This window comes from Delphinus delphis, chromosome 11, assembly GCF_949987515.2.
Source record: "Delphinus delphis chromosome 11, mDelDel1.2, whole genome shotgun sequence".
Lineage (NCBI taxonomy): Eukaryota > Metazoa > Chordata > Mammalia > Artiodactyla > Delphinidae > Delphinus > Delphinus delphis.
Window position 1 is genome coordinate 11,892,354 of NC_082693.1, and position 14,543 is coordinate 11,906,896.

Here is a 14,543-nt window from a genome sequence, read left to right on the forward strand (position 1 = left end):
ATGGATCCTGACTTGAAAAAACTAATGTAAAATATTTTTTTGAAACAGCTAGGGAGATTTTTAATAAAATGAACCTGTTATTAGTTGATATTAAGGACTTTTCATTAATTTCATTTGCTATGATAATGGTATTTTAGCTATGATTTTAAAAAAATCCTTATCTGCTAGAGCAAGGTTAAGCAAACAATAGCTGCAGATAAAAATAAACTTTTATTGGAACACATCCTGCCCATGGCCTTGCATACTGTCTATGGTGACTTTCGTGCTACAACAGCAAAGGTGAGTAGTTGCAACAGAGAGAGGGTTGCCTGCCAAGTGTGAACTATTTACTGCTTGGCCCTTTAAATAAACTTTGTCAACTGGTTAAGGGGGGAGAGGGATAAGTTAGGAGTTTGGGATTAACAGACACACACTACTATATATAAAATAGATAAACGACAAGGACCTATAGCACAGGGAACTATATTTAATATCTTGTAATAACCTATAATGGAAAAGATCTGAAAAAGAATATATATATATGTTTATATACATATATATGTATATATAAAACTGAATCACTTTGCTGTATACCTGAAACACAACATTTTCTATAACTATACTTCAATAAAAAAAATTTTTAAAAAGATGTATTGAGGTATTTATAGGTGAAAGACAGGATATTTGGAAGTTCTTTTAAAACAATCTGGTAAAACAAACAAAGTTGGTAGAAGATAGATGAAACAAGATTGGGAAAATATTGGTAATTCTTGAAACTGATGATGACTCGATGGGGATTCATAAGCGATTCTCTCTACTTTTGTGTACATTTGAAAAATTCTATAATCAATTCTTGAAAAAAAATCATCTTAAGTACGCTTATTGCACATGAAAGTCCTGTGTTTGAAATGCTTTAGTTCTGACTAATTAAGCAAGTACAGAGAGGGGGGAAAAGTTGAAGGTAGAGGTTGTATGTTGAAAATCTACTATATGAACCACTGTGCTAGGTTCTTGACAAATTTCATTAAAAAAATCATTATAACAACTCCTTGAGGTGGATATTATGATTAATGATTTATTAATGAAACAGAGGCTTGGAGACATTAATTAATTTACAGCTAGAAAAGAGCAGAGAAGGAATTTGGCCGGCACTATTCTTAGTCACTGTCATCACTGGTGTTATACATCCACACTGTTAAGTGGTCAAGCCGAGGCCACACATCTGTTTAAAGGTCAAGAAATATTTCACAACCACGTAGAGTCTATAATAGAATACAAACACGGGAGCCTTCAACTGAGAAGTTTGTCATCAATGCCCTGTGAGCATTAAAAACAATTTTCTGGTCGACCTTAGAGTTGCTAAGTTTGCCTGTTGTCAAGGATGCTGCTTGGTCCCCACACCCACTTATCTCTTTCCATTTCTCTCTCTCCTATAAGATTCAAGGTTTGGCAAAGACTGTATGTCTCTACCGCCTACATTAAGCCCAGTCCCTGGAATAAAAGGAGAAGGTCAAATGTGTTTCCTGAATGAATGAATGACCAAGAACTTCCATGCCACGACCTCATCCCTGTGTATAGTCTCCTTGTGCTGGACACAGAGGCACAGACAGATTATAAACCTCCAGATTCCAAGGAAGGACTCTTGCTGCATATTACGTGTTCAACCTATATATCAGGAGATAATTTATTACTTTTTTTTTTTGCGGTACACGGGCCTCTCACTGTTGTGGCCTCTACCGTTGCGGAGCACAGGCTCCGGACGCGCAGGCTCAGCAGCCATGGCTCACGGGCGCAGCCGCTCCGCAGCATGTGGGATCCTCCCGGGCCGGGGCACGAACCTGTGTCCCCTGCATTGGCAGGTGGACTCTCAACCACTGCGCCACCAGGGAAGCCCTATTACTTTTTGATTGTCTGCTTTTCCAGGTGATGGAGAAGACATAACCTGTTTCTTAATCTCTGGGGTGGCTTTTGTGGCAGAGGCCTGGGGAGGCATGATGTGGTTAGAGCAGTTGTTTTAGTGGTTTAGTGCCAGGGTGTTACATGCTTGTTCTTGCCCTTGCTGATACTAGTCTACTCAACCTGACTTTTGTCCTTTCCCCAGAGGTTTCAAGCAGACGAGTCATGCTGGAGTGCCATTAGAAGGGGCAAGAGATTGCTGCTGGATGTGAAAGGGGATTTGAAGAGTTTGAAGTAATGTGTCTTTACAGGTAAACAGGATTTGAATTTAGCCCAGCTCCTATGGTAGAGGCCTAGACACAAAATTACCACATGCACACAGGTAATGATAAACGTCAAGGTTCGTATCCCTGAGCAATGATGCTAGCTTTGCCCTCCTTTAGTGCAGGGGAATTAAGTCAGTTTTTCAGTGAGTGCAAGGCGATGGATGGTGCATTCCAGGAAAAATGGGTGGAAAAGATGGAAACACATCCACAGACCCAGGAAACACTTAACTTTTATTCCTACCTCATATACTGCATATTTTCTGCAAAAATTATGAGTTAAATATAATTTAATGGAGACAAAGTACTTAAAATATAATTGCGACAATTAAAAAAAGAATCCTATCACGAATACAGAAGGAAAAAGAGCCAGTAAACAAAACAAAAATAGGCGAAATAAGAACAAAATCTCCTCAACTTCGAGATGGTACATTCATTCCTCTTCTTTCCCAGGTCGAAGCTCCCTGGGGTAACTGTTGAGATTGGGCCCCAGAGTAAAAGGTAATTATCGCATTGAGGGCACACAACTGATTCACAGAAGCAAGTCTATGTTCCAGACAGGGCAGCCGAGGCTGAAGAGGTTGCATCTAAGTCTTCTTCCGTTCCACTGAGGTGTCAGGGAAATGGAAGCTTCAGGACACCTGCCCAAGTGCAGCTGGGCTTAGTTTGCCCGAGCCCTTAGACTTCACTGAGGTTTAAAAATGGGTGCTCTCCTTGTCTGTCGTGTTCAGCTGCAAGTATTCCAGGGTGCCCTTCTTGTAGCTGGCTACCCGGGTTGGTTTTCTGTTCCTTATCCCTGAGGCCTGTCTTTTCTGTAAAGAGCTGGCGATCATGTCTACAAACTCGGCTTGCAATCGCTGTTGGCTTTCCCTGGAGAGAGAGTGCGGAGGGAAAACGGATCTTCTCAGCAATTCATACAGACTATCCCTCAGCTCCAGAACCGCCAGTTCCATTCACGGAATACTTGTTGAACACCTATTCTGGGCTGAACACAGGAAGTCCAGAGCACACAAAATGATCCTTGCCTTCCCTTGATGAGCTTAAAGATCTGTCATCCCTGCTCTGTGTAGTTGTAGGAAAAGCAGAATATATTTCGAGCAGGAAATTATTGATATATTTCAATTTCAAAGTGAAACAACATGCTGTGGAATTCGGAGGCACGGTTAGGTTTACACGTACCTCTGCAGGGAGGGGAAAGGAAGCCAGGCGGCTGCTAGGCCCCTGCCACCACGAAACTCTGAAAACACATTGGTCCCACACCTTCCTAGGCGTGTGGCTTGTCTGGTGAGGGCTCACAACAGGTGGAGGGTTTCAAGAGTTTAGAAGGGACCTGGGGTGCTCTTAATAAGGGGCCAGGTCCCCTGTGACCCAGGGACGATCTGGGTTGACTTGGCATCTCTACGGTCTTCCCCATGTGTCTGGGTCCTGCGTCTAGGAGTGTGCAAAACAGGGTTTCTCCACCACAGCAAAAGCCATTCCAACGGCCACAGGGACTGATCGCAGTGGCCAAGGTGCAACTGGAAGACCATTTGAGTCATCTTTAGGGGAACCTGAAACCGGTTACTTGGACCTGAAACCTGTCTTCCTCATCTCACGGGGAACACATGCTCCACGTGAAGACCCAGACCCGCAGTCCTGGAGCTGGGGGCGTTCCTGTTTCATCGGGTGACGGCAGAGCACTGCAGGCACGGGAGGCAATGCAGTACAGTGTGCTCCACTGCTCTACTTTTGTTACGACCAGAGGGGCAGGGAGGGAGCCCTGAACTGTCCTCTGGTCTCCTGAGCAGACCTGAAACCCTCCAGCAGTCAGAGAAGAGAGGTTTCCAAGCTTTTTCATGTGTGTAGTCTCTCACCTTGTATTCATTGCATCACTGCCACTGGCAAAGCACTCGACCACAGTTAAACCGGCTGCACGTAGCACAACTTACAAAGCCAAGACCTCCCCTCCCCCACCCCTCCCCATCACAGCCCCAGGCAGCTTACGCGGTTGGAGGGGTTGGCAGGTTGTACTCCTGGTCCTTCCCCCCGGTCAGCCAGTAGGTGGTCTCAGTTCCTCTTCCCTAGAGAGAAGAGAAAGGTGTGTACCATGGAGACCAAGAGAGTCGACTCTAGCCCACCGTTCTGACAAGTATCTGTTTCCAAAAGACATTTCACCTCTGAGTTTCTCATCAGCGCCTATATTTTAGGACAGCACCTGTTCCTGATATGATTTGCATTATCTGTACACCGATCTTTATGTCTAAGTGCCTGTTAAAAAATAAGTCTCTCATCCACCAGACGTGTTTTTTCAAAGTAGAATTTTCTTTTTTCCCAAAAGATATTTCAAAATATCACCACAGCAACAGCACAAGAGCTCTAAATGAAGAAGGAAGAACATTCCTCTGCAATCCTGCTACGCCAACGAATCCAACTGGTTTCTGTTGTCTACGTTTTATTCCGGCCCTTTTTGTCCCAAAACTTTGCCATGAAACTTGTGCCACAGTTTCCCCACATTAAGTGTGTAAATTATAAACGCATGTGCATCATAATAAACATTCACTAAGTACCACTGGCTGGGCCCATCTGGAGGCTATAAAATAAAGGGAAACACAGGCAATTCTGGTTTTGCTAGAGCTTGTATTTGAAAAGGAGACTGGATGTTTATATTTTTAAAAATCACTCATTCAAAACAATTGTGGCTCTGTTTGGACTGTAATAATCCTTAGACCACTTCTGTTTTTGGGGGAACACCCTGCAGAAAATGTATTTACGGAGAATTAAAAAAGCAAGTGTGATGTTTGGACACAACTACCCGAAAGGAGGCTCTCCCAGTTGTCACAGAGTAGAGGCCAGCGGCCCTATGACTAGTAGAGGCAGGTGGTCTTGGCCGATCATTGGCTTCAGACCGACTGTGAGTGCGGTTGCCTTCAACTAGCAGCCGGTGGGCCACCTGGAGACGCGCGGAGGCTCTCGAGGGCTGCTGTTCTAAACGTGCGGGGCAGCGTGGCGCATCTAAACGGGGATTCTTCCGTCTCCCTGTGCATCACAGTCACATAGAGTGCGTGTTTCAAGCACAGATTTCTGATGTACACCCAAGGAGGGTCTGACTCCGCAGGCCTGTGGGGGGAGTCCAGGCATCCGCATTGTAACAAGTGCCCGGACGATGCTGAGGCAGAACGTGGAGCCACACCTTGAGGTTCACTGGTCCAGAAGCTCAGAAAAGTACAGCAAGAAAGGTGGCCTTAGGGAGTAGCAGCGTCTTGCAGTAAAAGCGAGGACATAAGTGGGGGGAGGGGGGCTTTGACTAAAGTAGTCCTGCAATAGACTTAGCTCTTGGGAGTGGAGGGGGAACTGGGGACAAACCCGGATACAGGTGAAAGAAATGGTGGCAGCATTTTATAACGTAGTGGCCATAGTTCAAAACATCAGGAGGGGTCTTTGGAGTAAAGGGATGTTCTGAGTTTATAGTCTTCGGTGGTAGCTTCTCCTACAGGGGAGGGTGGGTGATCATTGCGGGGAGAGCAGGAAAGCGCCCTTCGTTCTCATGCTCATCAATATACTGATCATTGGATGTCCAGTCTCAAAGGAGGCCTCCCCCAGGTGCTGGTGAGAGCTTTCCTCTGGGTGCTGTCTCCGCGGACTCCTTACCTTTAAGTACGTCTCTCCTCTCACTTCATACAGGAACTGGCACTCCGTTCTCTTCAGGATGGATATCGTGGAGCCGCTCACATGAATTCTCAAGGCTGGAAATGCGAAACAGATCAATGAAAATCTCACCCGTTTTGAGAGCTACTATGTGGCACCATCGGTTTCCCCTTGAGCCAGAATATTTATTACAGGGGCTCTTGGCAGCTTAGATACTGCAGTAAAAATACTAAAAAATATCATCAGTGAGATAAGAACTATTATCACACATGGGAAGAGAGAGGGTCCTGAGGGAGGGGGCTCCTTAGGTTGTGCCCCGTAAATTCTCATCCCAGCTCAGAGTGGGAGCCCCTGGGCCTGGCTTTGGATTTAGCCTGTGGTGCTGAGCTTAAAAGGTGGAATTTGCTCTGGTGTCTCCATATAGACATTCCAATAAGTAGCTAAAGTGTTGGCGGCAAGGTGAAGATTCTGGAGAGAGTTATAGAGTCTTGACTTTCTCGTATTTTACTCTTCCGGGGTAACGGTTATCCTTCTAACAAACAAGTGGTGAGGGCAATCTCGTTCACTGATTGATTACTATATAACACCTTCCCACTCTGGGTGCCACAGACAGTAACAACAGTAAGAATAATGAAAACCCCGTATTGCCTGCCTACCATGTACCAGAGGGCTGCTCAATGCTTAAAACACATCACTTCAACTCCTTCCAGAAACACTTCCAGCAAGGTTGGAATCCCATCCTCAATTTGTATCTTCAACTTTCTGATGCCTAGAAAGATGGGGTAACTTCCTCCCAAGCTTACACAGACAGTGACTTGTATAGTTATGATTTTATCCCGTCTGTTTGGCCCCAACCTTATTATTTCCTTTACACCGTGATTTTCTAGTTCAAACCAGTATCAGGTTGTCAGTAGACTGCCAAAATACCATACTACCACCAGTGTTTTGTAAGCCCGCACACACATTACCAATGCTTTCTTTCTCTCTCGTATATATTTCTAATATTATCATAGTCATAGGTATTTATTGAGCATTTACTAGATGTAACACACACTGCCTCTACCTTGCCAGAAAAACGCAATATAAGTTTTTGCGTATAACAAATACTTATCATTTTCTTTATTAAAACCAATTCCAAGGAAAACCAAATAAAAGAGGAATAGGAAAGTGAACCAGGGTATATACTCTGTATCTAACTCACTGAATTTCTATTCAGTTTAAGAGAAATCCTGCGTGCAGGAACGAAGACCTGACGTAGCCAAAAATTAAAAAAAAAAAAAAAAGTAAACCTAAAAAAAAATTTAGCCCTGGAATGCATACCATGTCTTTCGTTTTTCCTTATTAAAGGCTCAGTCCAGCACTTTGTAAGGCTATGTACATCAGGCAAAGTTCAGTGTGCATAGGAGCTTGACATCAGCTGCCTCAATTTATAGCTGTGGTAGTTTGTTCACAGGGGTGTCAAATTTGAAGTCTGTAGGAAACAGATCTGGGGCCCGAGGACAGATTAGTCTGTAGGACTGTCTGACTGTAACATCAGCAACACCAGTAATATCTCCAATTTCTTTTTGGGTCCTTTTCTCAGCTGATGCCTGTGAGGCCATGTAAATGGCGGCTGCTGCCACAGATATCAGGCTCCTTCCAGGAACCAAGTCCAACGCCACAGCTTTACGGGCTATATGTGTAACTACCATCGTACTTTAAATGTCCTAGGAACTCCTTCCTGTCTGCAGGCAATATAGAGACAAGCAGAAGCTATGGCATCATTAGCCCTTCCCTTCAGGCTCTTCTGTTCATACCCTTGGCCTGAATAGATTCCTGTTAAACGGAATTTCTGTTTAACTTACATGGATCTATGCTAAATTTCATGGCTATTCCAGGTAGAGCATGCCTGAATGCATTGCAAATGAACCCAAATTAATGATAACAGTCTAAAACTGAGTGAAAAAGGAAGAATAAAACAGTTATCAGTAGGGCTTCCCTGGTGGCACAGTGGTTGAGAGTCCACCTGCCGATGCAGGGGACGCGGGTTCGTGCCCCGGTCCGGGAAGATCCCACATGCCGCGGAGCGGCTGGGCCCGTGAGCCATGGAGCCTGTGCTCCGCAACAGGAGAGGCCACAGCAGTAAGAGGGCCGCGTACCGCAAAAAAAAAAAAAAAAAAAAAAAGTTATCAGTAAACGGCAATTTGTAGCAAGGACTGGATTGACCCAGGCTCACGGCCAGTCAGTGTGAAGAGTCATTCTTCATCTCACTGGCACTTATTCTGCATTTTATCCTACAATTCCCCTCTGCTGGAAGACAGAATCTCTGTCCTCTAAAAAAAGCAGTCTCCCTTCTTACGGAGGCCAGTGGATTCCATCCGCGAGGCTGTGTTGACTGTATCTCCGAACAGGCAATAACGGGGCATCTTGATGCCCACAACTCCGGCAGCACAGGGACCTGAGAGGGACAGAAAACAAGAGGTGGAGGCAACAGAAGTCACACAGTGGAGTGGGGGGGGGGGCAGGCCTCTTCTCAGCGTCATGATGCGCGATACCTCATTTCATGGAGAAGCGGTTCAAGGTGGGAAATGCGACCTGTGACTTTTGCTTTAAGTCAATGTATTCACTGGGGGAGCACCATTATTCAAATCACGCTTTCAGAAAGTATTTTGCTCTAGGACAGAGAAGCTCATTGGCAACAAACAAGGCATCCAGAGATCCAGGCTGAAAGGTGTAAAGTGCTCCTTGAGATTATATATATATATATGTGTGTGTGTGTGTGTGTGTGTGTATATATATATATATGTATATATATGTGTATATATGTATGTATATGTATGTGTATATATGCATATATATGTATATATACACACACACATATATATAAAGATTTATTTATTTATTTATTTTATTTATTTTCGGCCACACTGGGTCTTAGTTGTGGCACACGGGATCTTTTGTCGCAGCGCGCGCACTTCTCTCTAGTTATGGCATGTGGGTTTTCTCTCTCTCTAGTTGTGGCGCATGGGCTCCAGAGCGCCTGGGCTCTGTAGTTTGCAGCACGCGGGCTCTCTAGTTGAGGTGCGTGAGCTCAGCAGGCTTAGCTGCTCCGCAGCATGTGGGATCTTAGTTCCCTGACCAGGGATCGAACCCGCGTCCCCTGCATTGTTAAGGTGGATTCTTTACCACTGGATCACCAGGGAAGTCCCCCTCTTTAATATATTAAATAGAAGCCTCTCAGGAAGGATGAAGACGATCCCACTGCTTGCTTCCTCTTCCAGCCACACAGCCCGGAGCTCTGAACTGCTGGAGGGCACAGTACACTCAAAGGCTCAGTGGCCCAAGTTTGTTTTATTTTATTTTTATTTAAGTCAGAGTAGCCTTTTTGGCATTGGTGGCCTGATGATGGAAGACCCAGAAGACAAGGACTTGGCATCTTCTTCCCTGAGCATTTCATGCACCATGTGAATACAGAACGGGGAGCCTGTCGCACAAGGATACTCCAAAAGGAAGAATAAAAGCCAAGGCAAGGCGATGCACGGTGGCATATCAGGTAGGAAAGAAGGGTTTGCTCATGCAAGCATTTGTGTGGAATGACGGAATGCAAGGAGTTAAAATTTTCGAAGTTAAAGATTAACTCAGAAACTGCAAAATCGGGTTTTGGATAGAGGTAACTATTGATTTTATGGTTGGCTGATTGGGTTTTGACCTCTATGAGTTTCTTGATAGATTCGTCCTACAAATATTCTGTGTTTATGAACACTGAAAAAATTGAACATTGAGTTGTTCATTGTTTATGAACACTGAAAAAATAAAAATACTGAACCCTCCCCTGTTAGGTTCAATGCAAAAAACAAAACCAACCACAGAGAAATAAAAAACAAGCAAAAACAGCAGCAGCTACTTGATTAGAAGCTCTCTGAGCTTCCCAGAATCTAAAATATGACACAAATGAACTTATCTACGAAACAGATACAGACTCACAGACATAGAGAACAACCTGTGGTTGCCAAGGGGGAGGGGGGATGAGGGGAGGGACAGACTGGGAGTTTGGGATTAGCAGATGCAAACTAGTATATGTATGTATAAATGAATCACTTTGCTGTACACCAGAAACTAATACATTGTAAATCAACTATACTTCAATAAAATAAATTAAAAAAAAAAAAAAGATCTCTGAGCTTCCCAAGGCTGTGCCTTGACTGGTCACTTCAAAAATGGAATGATAAAACTGGGAAGGGCCTGGAGGTGGAAAATGCCTGCAGATGTTATGTTTTGTCTTCAACTATCAATATTTAACTGCAACCTTTTAATTTCTTAGGGATAAACCCGTCTCGGTATATGTGTCTACTATTTACTCTCATTCCAGCCCAATGTGACAGTGCCTGAGCCCTGGCAGTCACTCAGGCATTGAGTAGGTCACAGAGGAAAAGAGAGGGGACCAGGACCCAGAGCTCCATTCTCTCTCCCTGGTTCCATCAGTTCTGCTGCTGTCCCTTCCTCCAGGCCCGACAATTTGTGATGGGTCAGGGAGATGCCGAACAGTTCCCTTATGTGTATATGTAAACATCTACGACAATTTGGTTGTGACATGACTGGGGAAGGCCACAGCTATGTTCCTGGCTGTCAAAGATGTGGCAGCAGTTTTTAACTTCTAGATACTGTCACTCTGAGACTCTCACTGATTCATTACTCAACCAAATATTTACTGTCTGACTCTGTGCTAGGCACGGTGGATACAGGATGACTTTTGCAAATGCAGTTGTCTGGCCCTCACCACAAAGCCTGGAGTGACCTCTTGGGTTTTCTCTACCCTGTGTCTTCTGTGAGGCTTGGAGGGCAGAAAAAGGGGCAATGACAAGAAATTATAGGGAGATGTGATTTACTTTAACACAAGGAAAGACTGTCTAACAATTACAACTATTTGATAAAGGAGTGAGCTGACTTTGGAAATACTGAGTTTTCAGGGAGTCCTGGGATTATTTGTTCTAAACGTGGTTATATTATTATTTATCTTGGAAAGTATAATTTATGCCCTGTAAAAGATTAATCTAGATGACTTCTGAGTTCCTCTACCACTATATTTTTCTGTAATACCATAAGTCCCTACATAGGAACGAGCTCTGTTCCGAGAGCGTGTTAAGTCTAATTTGTTTGTAAGTCCAACAAAGTTAGCCTAGGTAACCAACTAACACAATTGGCTATATAGTACTGTACTGTAATAGCTTTATAATACTTTTCACACAAATAATACATAAAAAACAAACACAAAAAATAAAGAACACATTTTTAATCTTACAGTACAGTACCTTGAAAAGCACAGTAGTAGCAGCAACGTCATCGCTGCTTTTACGCTCACTTCTGGACATCCTGGGCTCGAAATAAAGATACTGTACTACTGTACTCTAAACAGTACTATACAGTAAAGTACACAAAAGCACAACCACTTGTAGAGGATGCACGCATGTGACAACATACGCCAGACATGTGAACTAACTTACATGACTGGACACGCGAACGCATGTTTGCATCTTTAAAAGTTCGCAACTTGAAGGTTCGTATGTAGGGGACTTGCTGTATTCGTAACTCATCTTCTCAAATCTCTACATTCAAGGTTGGATAAGGTTCATGGTCTTTAAAGTGATCCATGTACTTTCTGTACCACTGAGGGGTTGGGGGAACATAAACGCCCTTTTATTGTAGGGATCTGAACAGATATGTTTTCCCCCTGTAGATAACATAATCCATTTAAGATACTGTAATATTTCAGTGGGAAAAAAATACACAGAAGTTGGGGGTGGGGGAGAGGGAGGGAATGGGGAAGAGATAAATGACATAGTAAATAGGGCAGCTTGAATAGGAAGTCCGGAGCTTGGTATTTTAGTTCGTGGTTGGTGGGTGTTTATCGTTCCATGAGTGCTGTCACGGCTGTCGTTTCCTAGAACTCTCCAGAGACTAATTATAGGTCTAATTATGTCAGGATGTGTAACGGGACTTCGTATTTGGCAGGAGGATTCAAGAGTAAACCTCATGTGAAAATTGATCACGTCTGAAGATCCTTTAACCTTTCTGATTTAGTCGGTGCACACAGGTACATACGGTTCTCGATTGCTACAATGCTCAACTACATACCAGAGTGAATTCCAATGCGGATCCATATTGGGAGGCCGGGAAGATGCTCTAGCTCAAAGGTCCCCATGAAGCTGAGGATGTCCAAAGCCATCTTGGCGATGTCAATTGCATGTCGGTTGCCATTTCTCTTAGGCAAACCACTAGCCACCATGTAGGCATCACCAATGGTTTCCACCTGTGGAAGTAGTTTCTCATTAGTGAATCTGCCCCTTCTAATGGCACAAGAAATCAAACAGAAGCAGTTAGTCACATAAAAAATTGGCTTCCCTGGTGGCGCAGTGGTTAGGAGTCCACCTGCCAATGCAGGGGACTCGGGTTCGTGCCCCGGTCCGGGAAGATCCCACATGCCACGGAGCGGCTGGGCCCGTGAGCCGTGGCCGCTGAGCCTGCGCGTCTGGAGCCTGTGCTCCGCAACGGGAGAGGCCACAACAGTGAGGGGCCCGTGTAGCGCAAAAAAAAAAAAAAATTTTCGAGAACTCAGTATGAGCATGGCCCTGTACGCTTTTTCTGGGACTAGTTCAAGACCAGTTCTATGCTAATTTCTTCAGGGTTTTTATAGCCTAGTGAAATAGTTGATAAAACAACTATAAAGGATTTTTAAAAAAATATATTTTAAATTAATTTTTGGCTGTGTTGGGTCTTCGTGGCTGCGCACGGGCTTTCTCTAGTTGTGGCAAGCAGGGGCTACTCTTCGTTGCGGTGCACAAGACTCTCATTGCGGTGGCTTCTCTTGTTGCGGAGCACGGGCTCTAGGCGCACGGGCTGCAGTAGTTGTGGTGCACGGGCTTAGTTGCTCCGCAGCATGTGGGATCTTCCTGGACCAGGGCTTGAACACATGTCGCCTGCATTGGCAGGCGGATTCTTAACCACTGCACCACCAGGGAAGTCCCCGCTATAAAGGATTTTAACCATATGAAAGTACTTTATAATAATATGAATCATCCAGATGTGATGACAATTCTATCAATGTTGAAATAATCTGAATGGTTTTATATAATTTTAGGAACACCTCTAAATACCAGAAAAGTCATCTTTGGCTCTTATCATTTTTTATAAACTATTTGACAAAAAATAATTATAAAACTCAAAATGGATTAAAGACCTAAATGTAAAGTCAGACACTATAAAACTCTTAGGGAAAACACAGGCAGAACACTCTATGACATAAATCACAGCAAGATCCTTTCTGACCCACCTCCTAGAGAAATGGAAATAAAAACAAAAATAAACAAATGGGACCTAATGAAACCTAAAGGCTTTTGCACAGCAAAGGAAACCATAAACAAGATGAAAAGACAACCCTCAGAATGGGAGAAAATATTTGCAAACGAAGCAACTGACAAAGGATTAATCTCCAAAATATACAAGCAGCTCAGTATCAAAAAAACAAACAGCCCAATACAAAAATGGGCAGAAGACCTAAATAGACATTTCTCCAGAGAAGATATACAGGTTGCCAACAAACACATGAAAGGATGCTCAACATCACTAATCATTAGAGAAATGCAAGTCAAAACTACAATGAGATATCATCTCACACCAGTCAGAATGGCCATCATCAAAAAATCTAGAAACAATAAATGCTGGAGAGGGTGTGGAGAAAAGGGAACCCTCTTACACTGTTGGTGGGAATGTAAATTGATACAGCCACTGTGGAGAACAGTATGGAGGTTCCTTAAAAAACTAAAAATAGAACTACCATACGACCCAGCAATCCCACTACTGGGCACATACCCTGAGAAAACCATAATTCAAAATGAGTCATGTACCACAATGTTCCTTGCAGCACTATTTACAATAGCCAGGACATGGAAGTAACCTAAGTGTCCATCAGCAGATGAATGGATAAAGATGTGGCACATATATACGATGGAATATTACTCAGCCATAAAAAGAAACGAAATTGAGTTGTTTGTAGTGAGGTGGATGGACCTAGAGTCTGTCATACAGAGTGAAGTAAGTCAGAAAGAGAAAGACAAATACCGTATGCTAACACATATATATGGAATCTAAAAAAAAAAAAAAAAAAAAAGGTTCTGATGAACCTAGGGGCAAGACAGGAATAAAGACACAGATGTAGAGAATGGACCTGAGGGCACCGGGAGGGGTAAGGGTAAGCTGGGACGAAGTGAGAGAGTGGTATGGACATATATACACTACCAAATGTAAAACAGATAGCTAGTGGGAAGCAGCCGCATGGCACGGGGAGATCAGCTCGGTGCTTTGTGACCACCTAGAGGGGTGGGATAGGGAGGGTGGGAGGGAGACGCAAGAGGGAGGGGATATGGGGATATATGTATATGTATAGCTGATTCACTTTGTTATATAGCAGAAACTAACACAACATTGTAAAGCAATTATACTCCAATAAAGATGTTAAAAAAATAAATAATAATAATTATAGGTTTCTCTAATATATAATACACTTTCTTGTACTATGATGATTCCAATCACTTTTCTTGTAATAGGCAGTAGACCTATTTATTCTTTGATAAGTGTTCTCCCTTTTAATATTATTTTCATAATCATATACATTGTTCACGTGTGTTGGTTAGTTAACTTCATTTTGCTGAGTATCTCTAAAATGCATAATCGGGCTTCCCTGGTGGC

At 43.5% G+C, this 14,543-nt stretch overlaps 1 protein-coding gene across 1 annotated transcript in view; it reads right to left on the reverse strand.

Annotated features, from left to right (window-relative positions):
- Positions 1–2,419: 2,419 nt before the first annotated feature.
- The window catches only part of GUCY2C (guanylate cyclase 2C), a 77,956-nt gene continuing 65,832 nt past the window's right edge, over positions 2,420–14,543 (reverse strand). The window contains exons 23-27 of the mRNA XM_060026119.1: positions 11,934–12,108; positions 8,161–8,259; positions 5,826–5,920; positions 4,182–4,258; positions 2,420–3,068 (exon numbers count right to left, since the gene is read on the reverse strand). Of these exons, the coding sequence (XP_059882102.1) occupies positions 2,894–3,068; positions 4,182–4,258; positions 5,826–5,920; positions 8,161–8,259; positions 11,934–12,108 (621 nt within the window). The 3' untranslated portion in view covers positions 2,420–2,893. The remainder of the gene's footprint in view (positions 3,069–4,181; positions 4,259–5,825; positions 5,921–8,160; positions 8,260–11,933; positions 12,109–14,543) is intronic.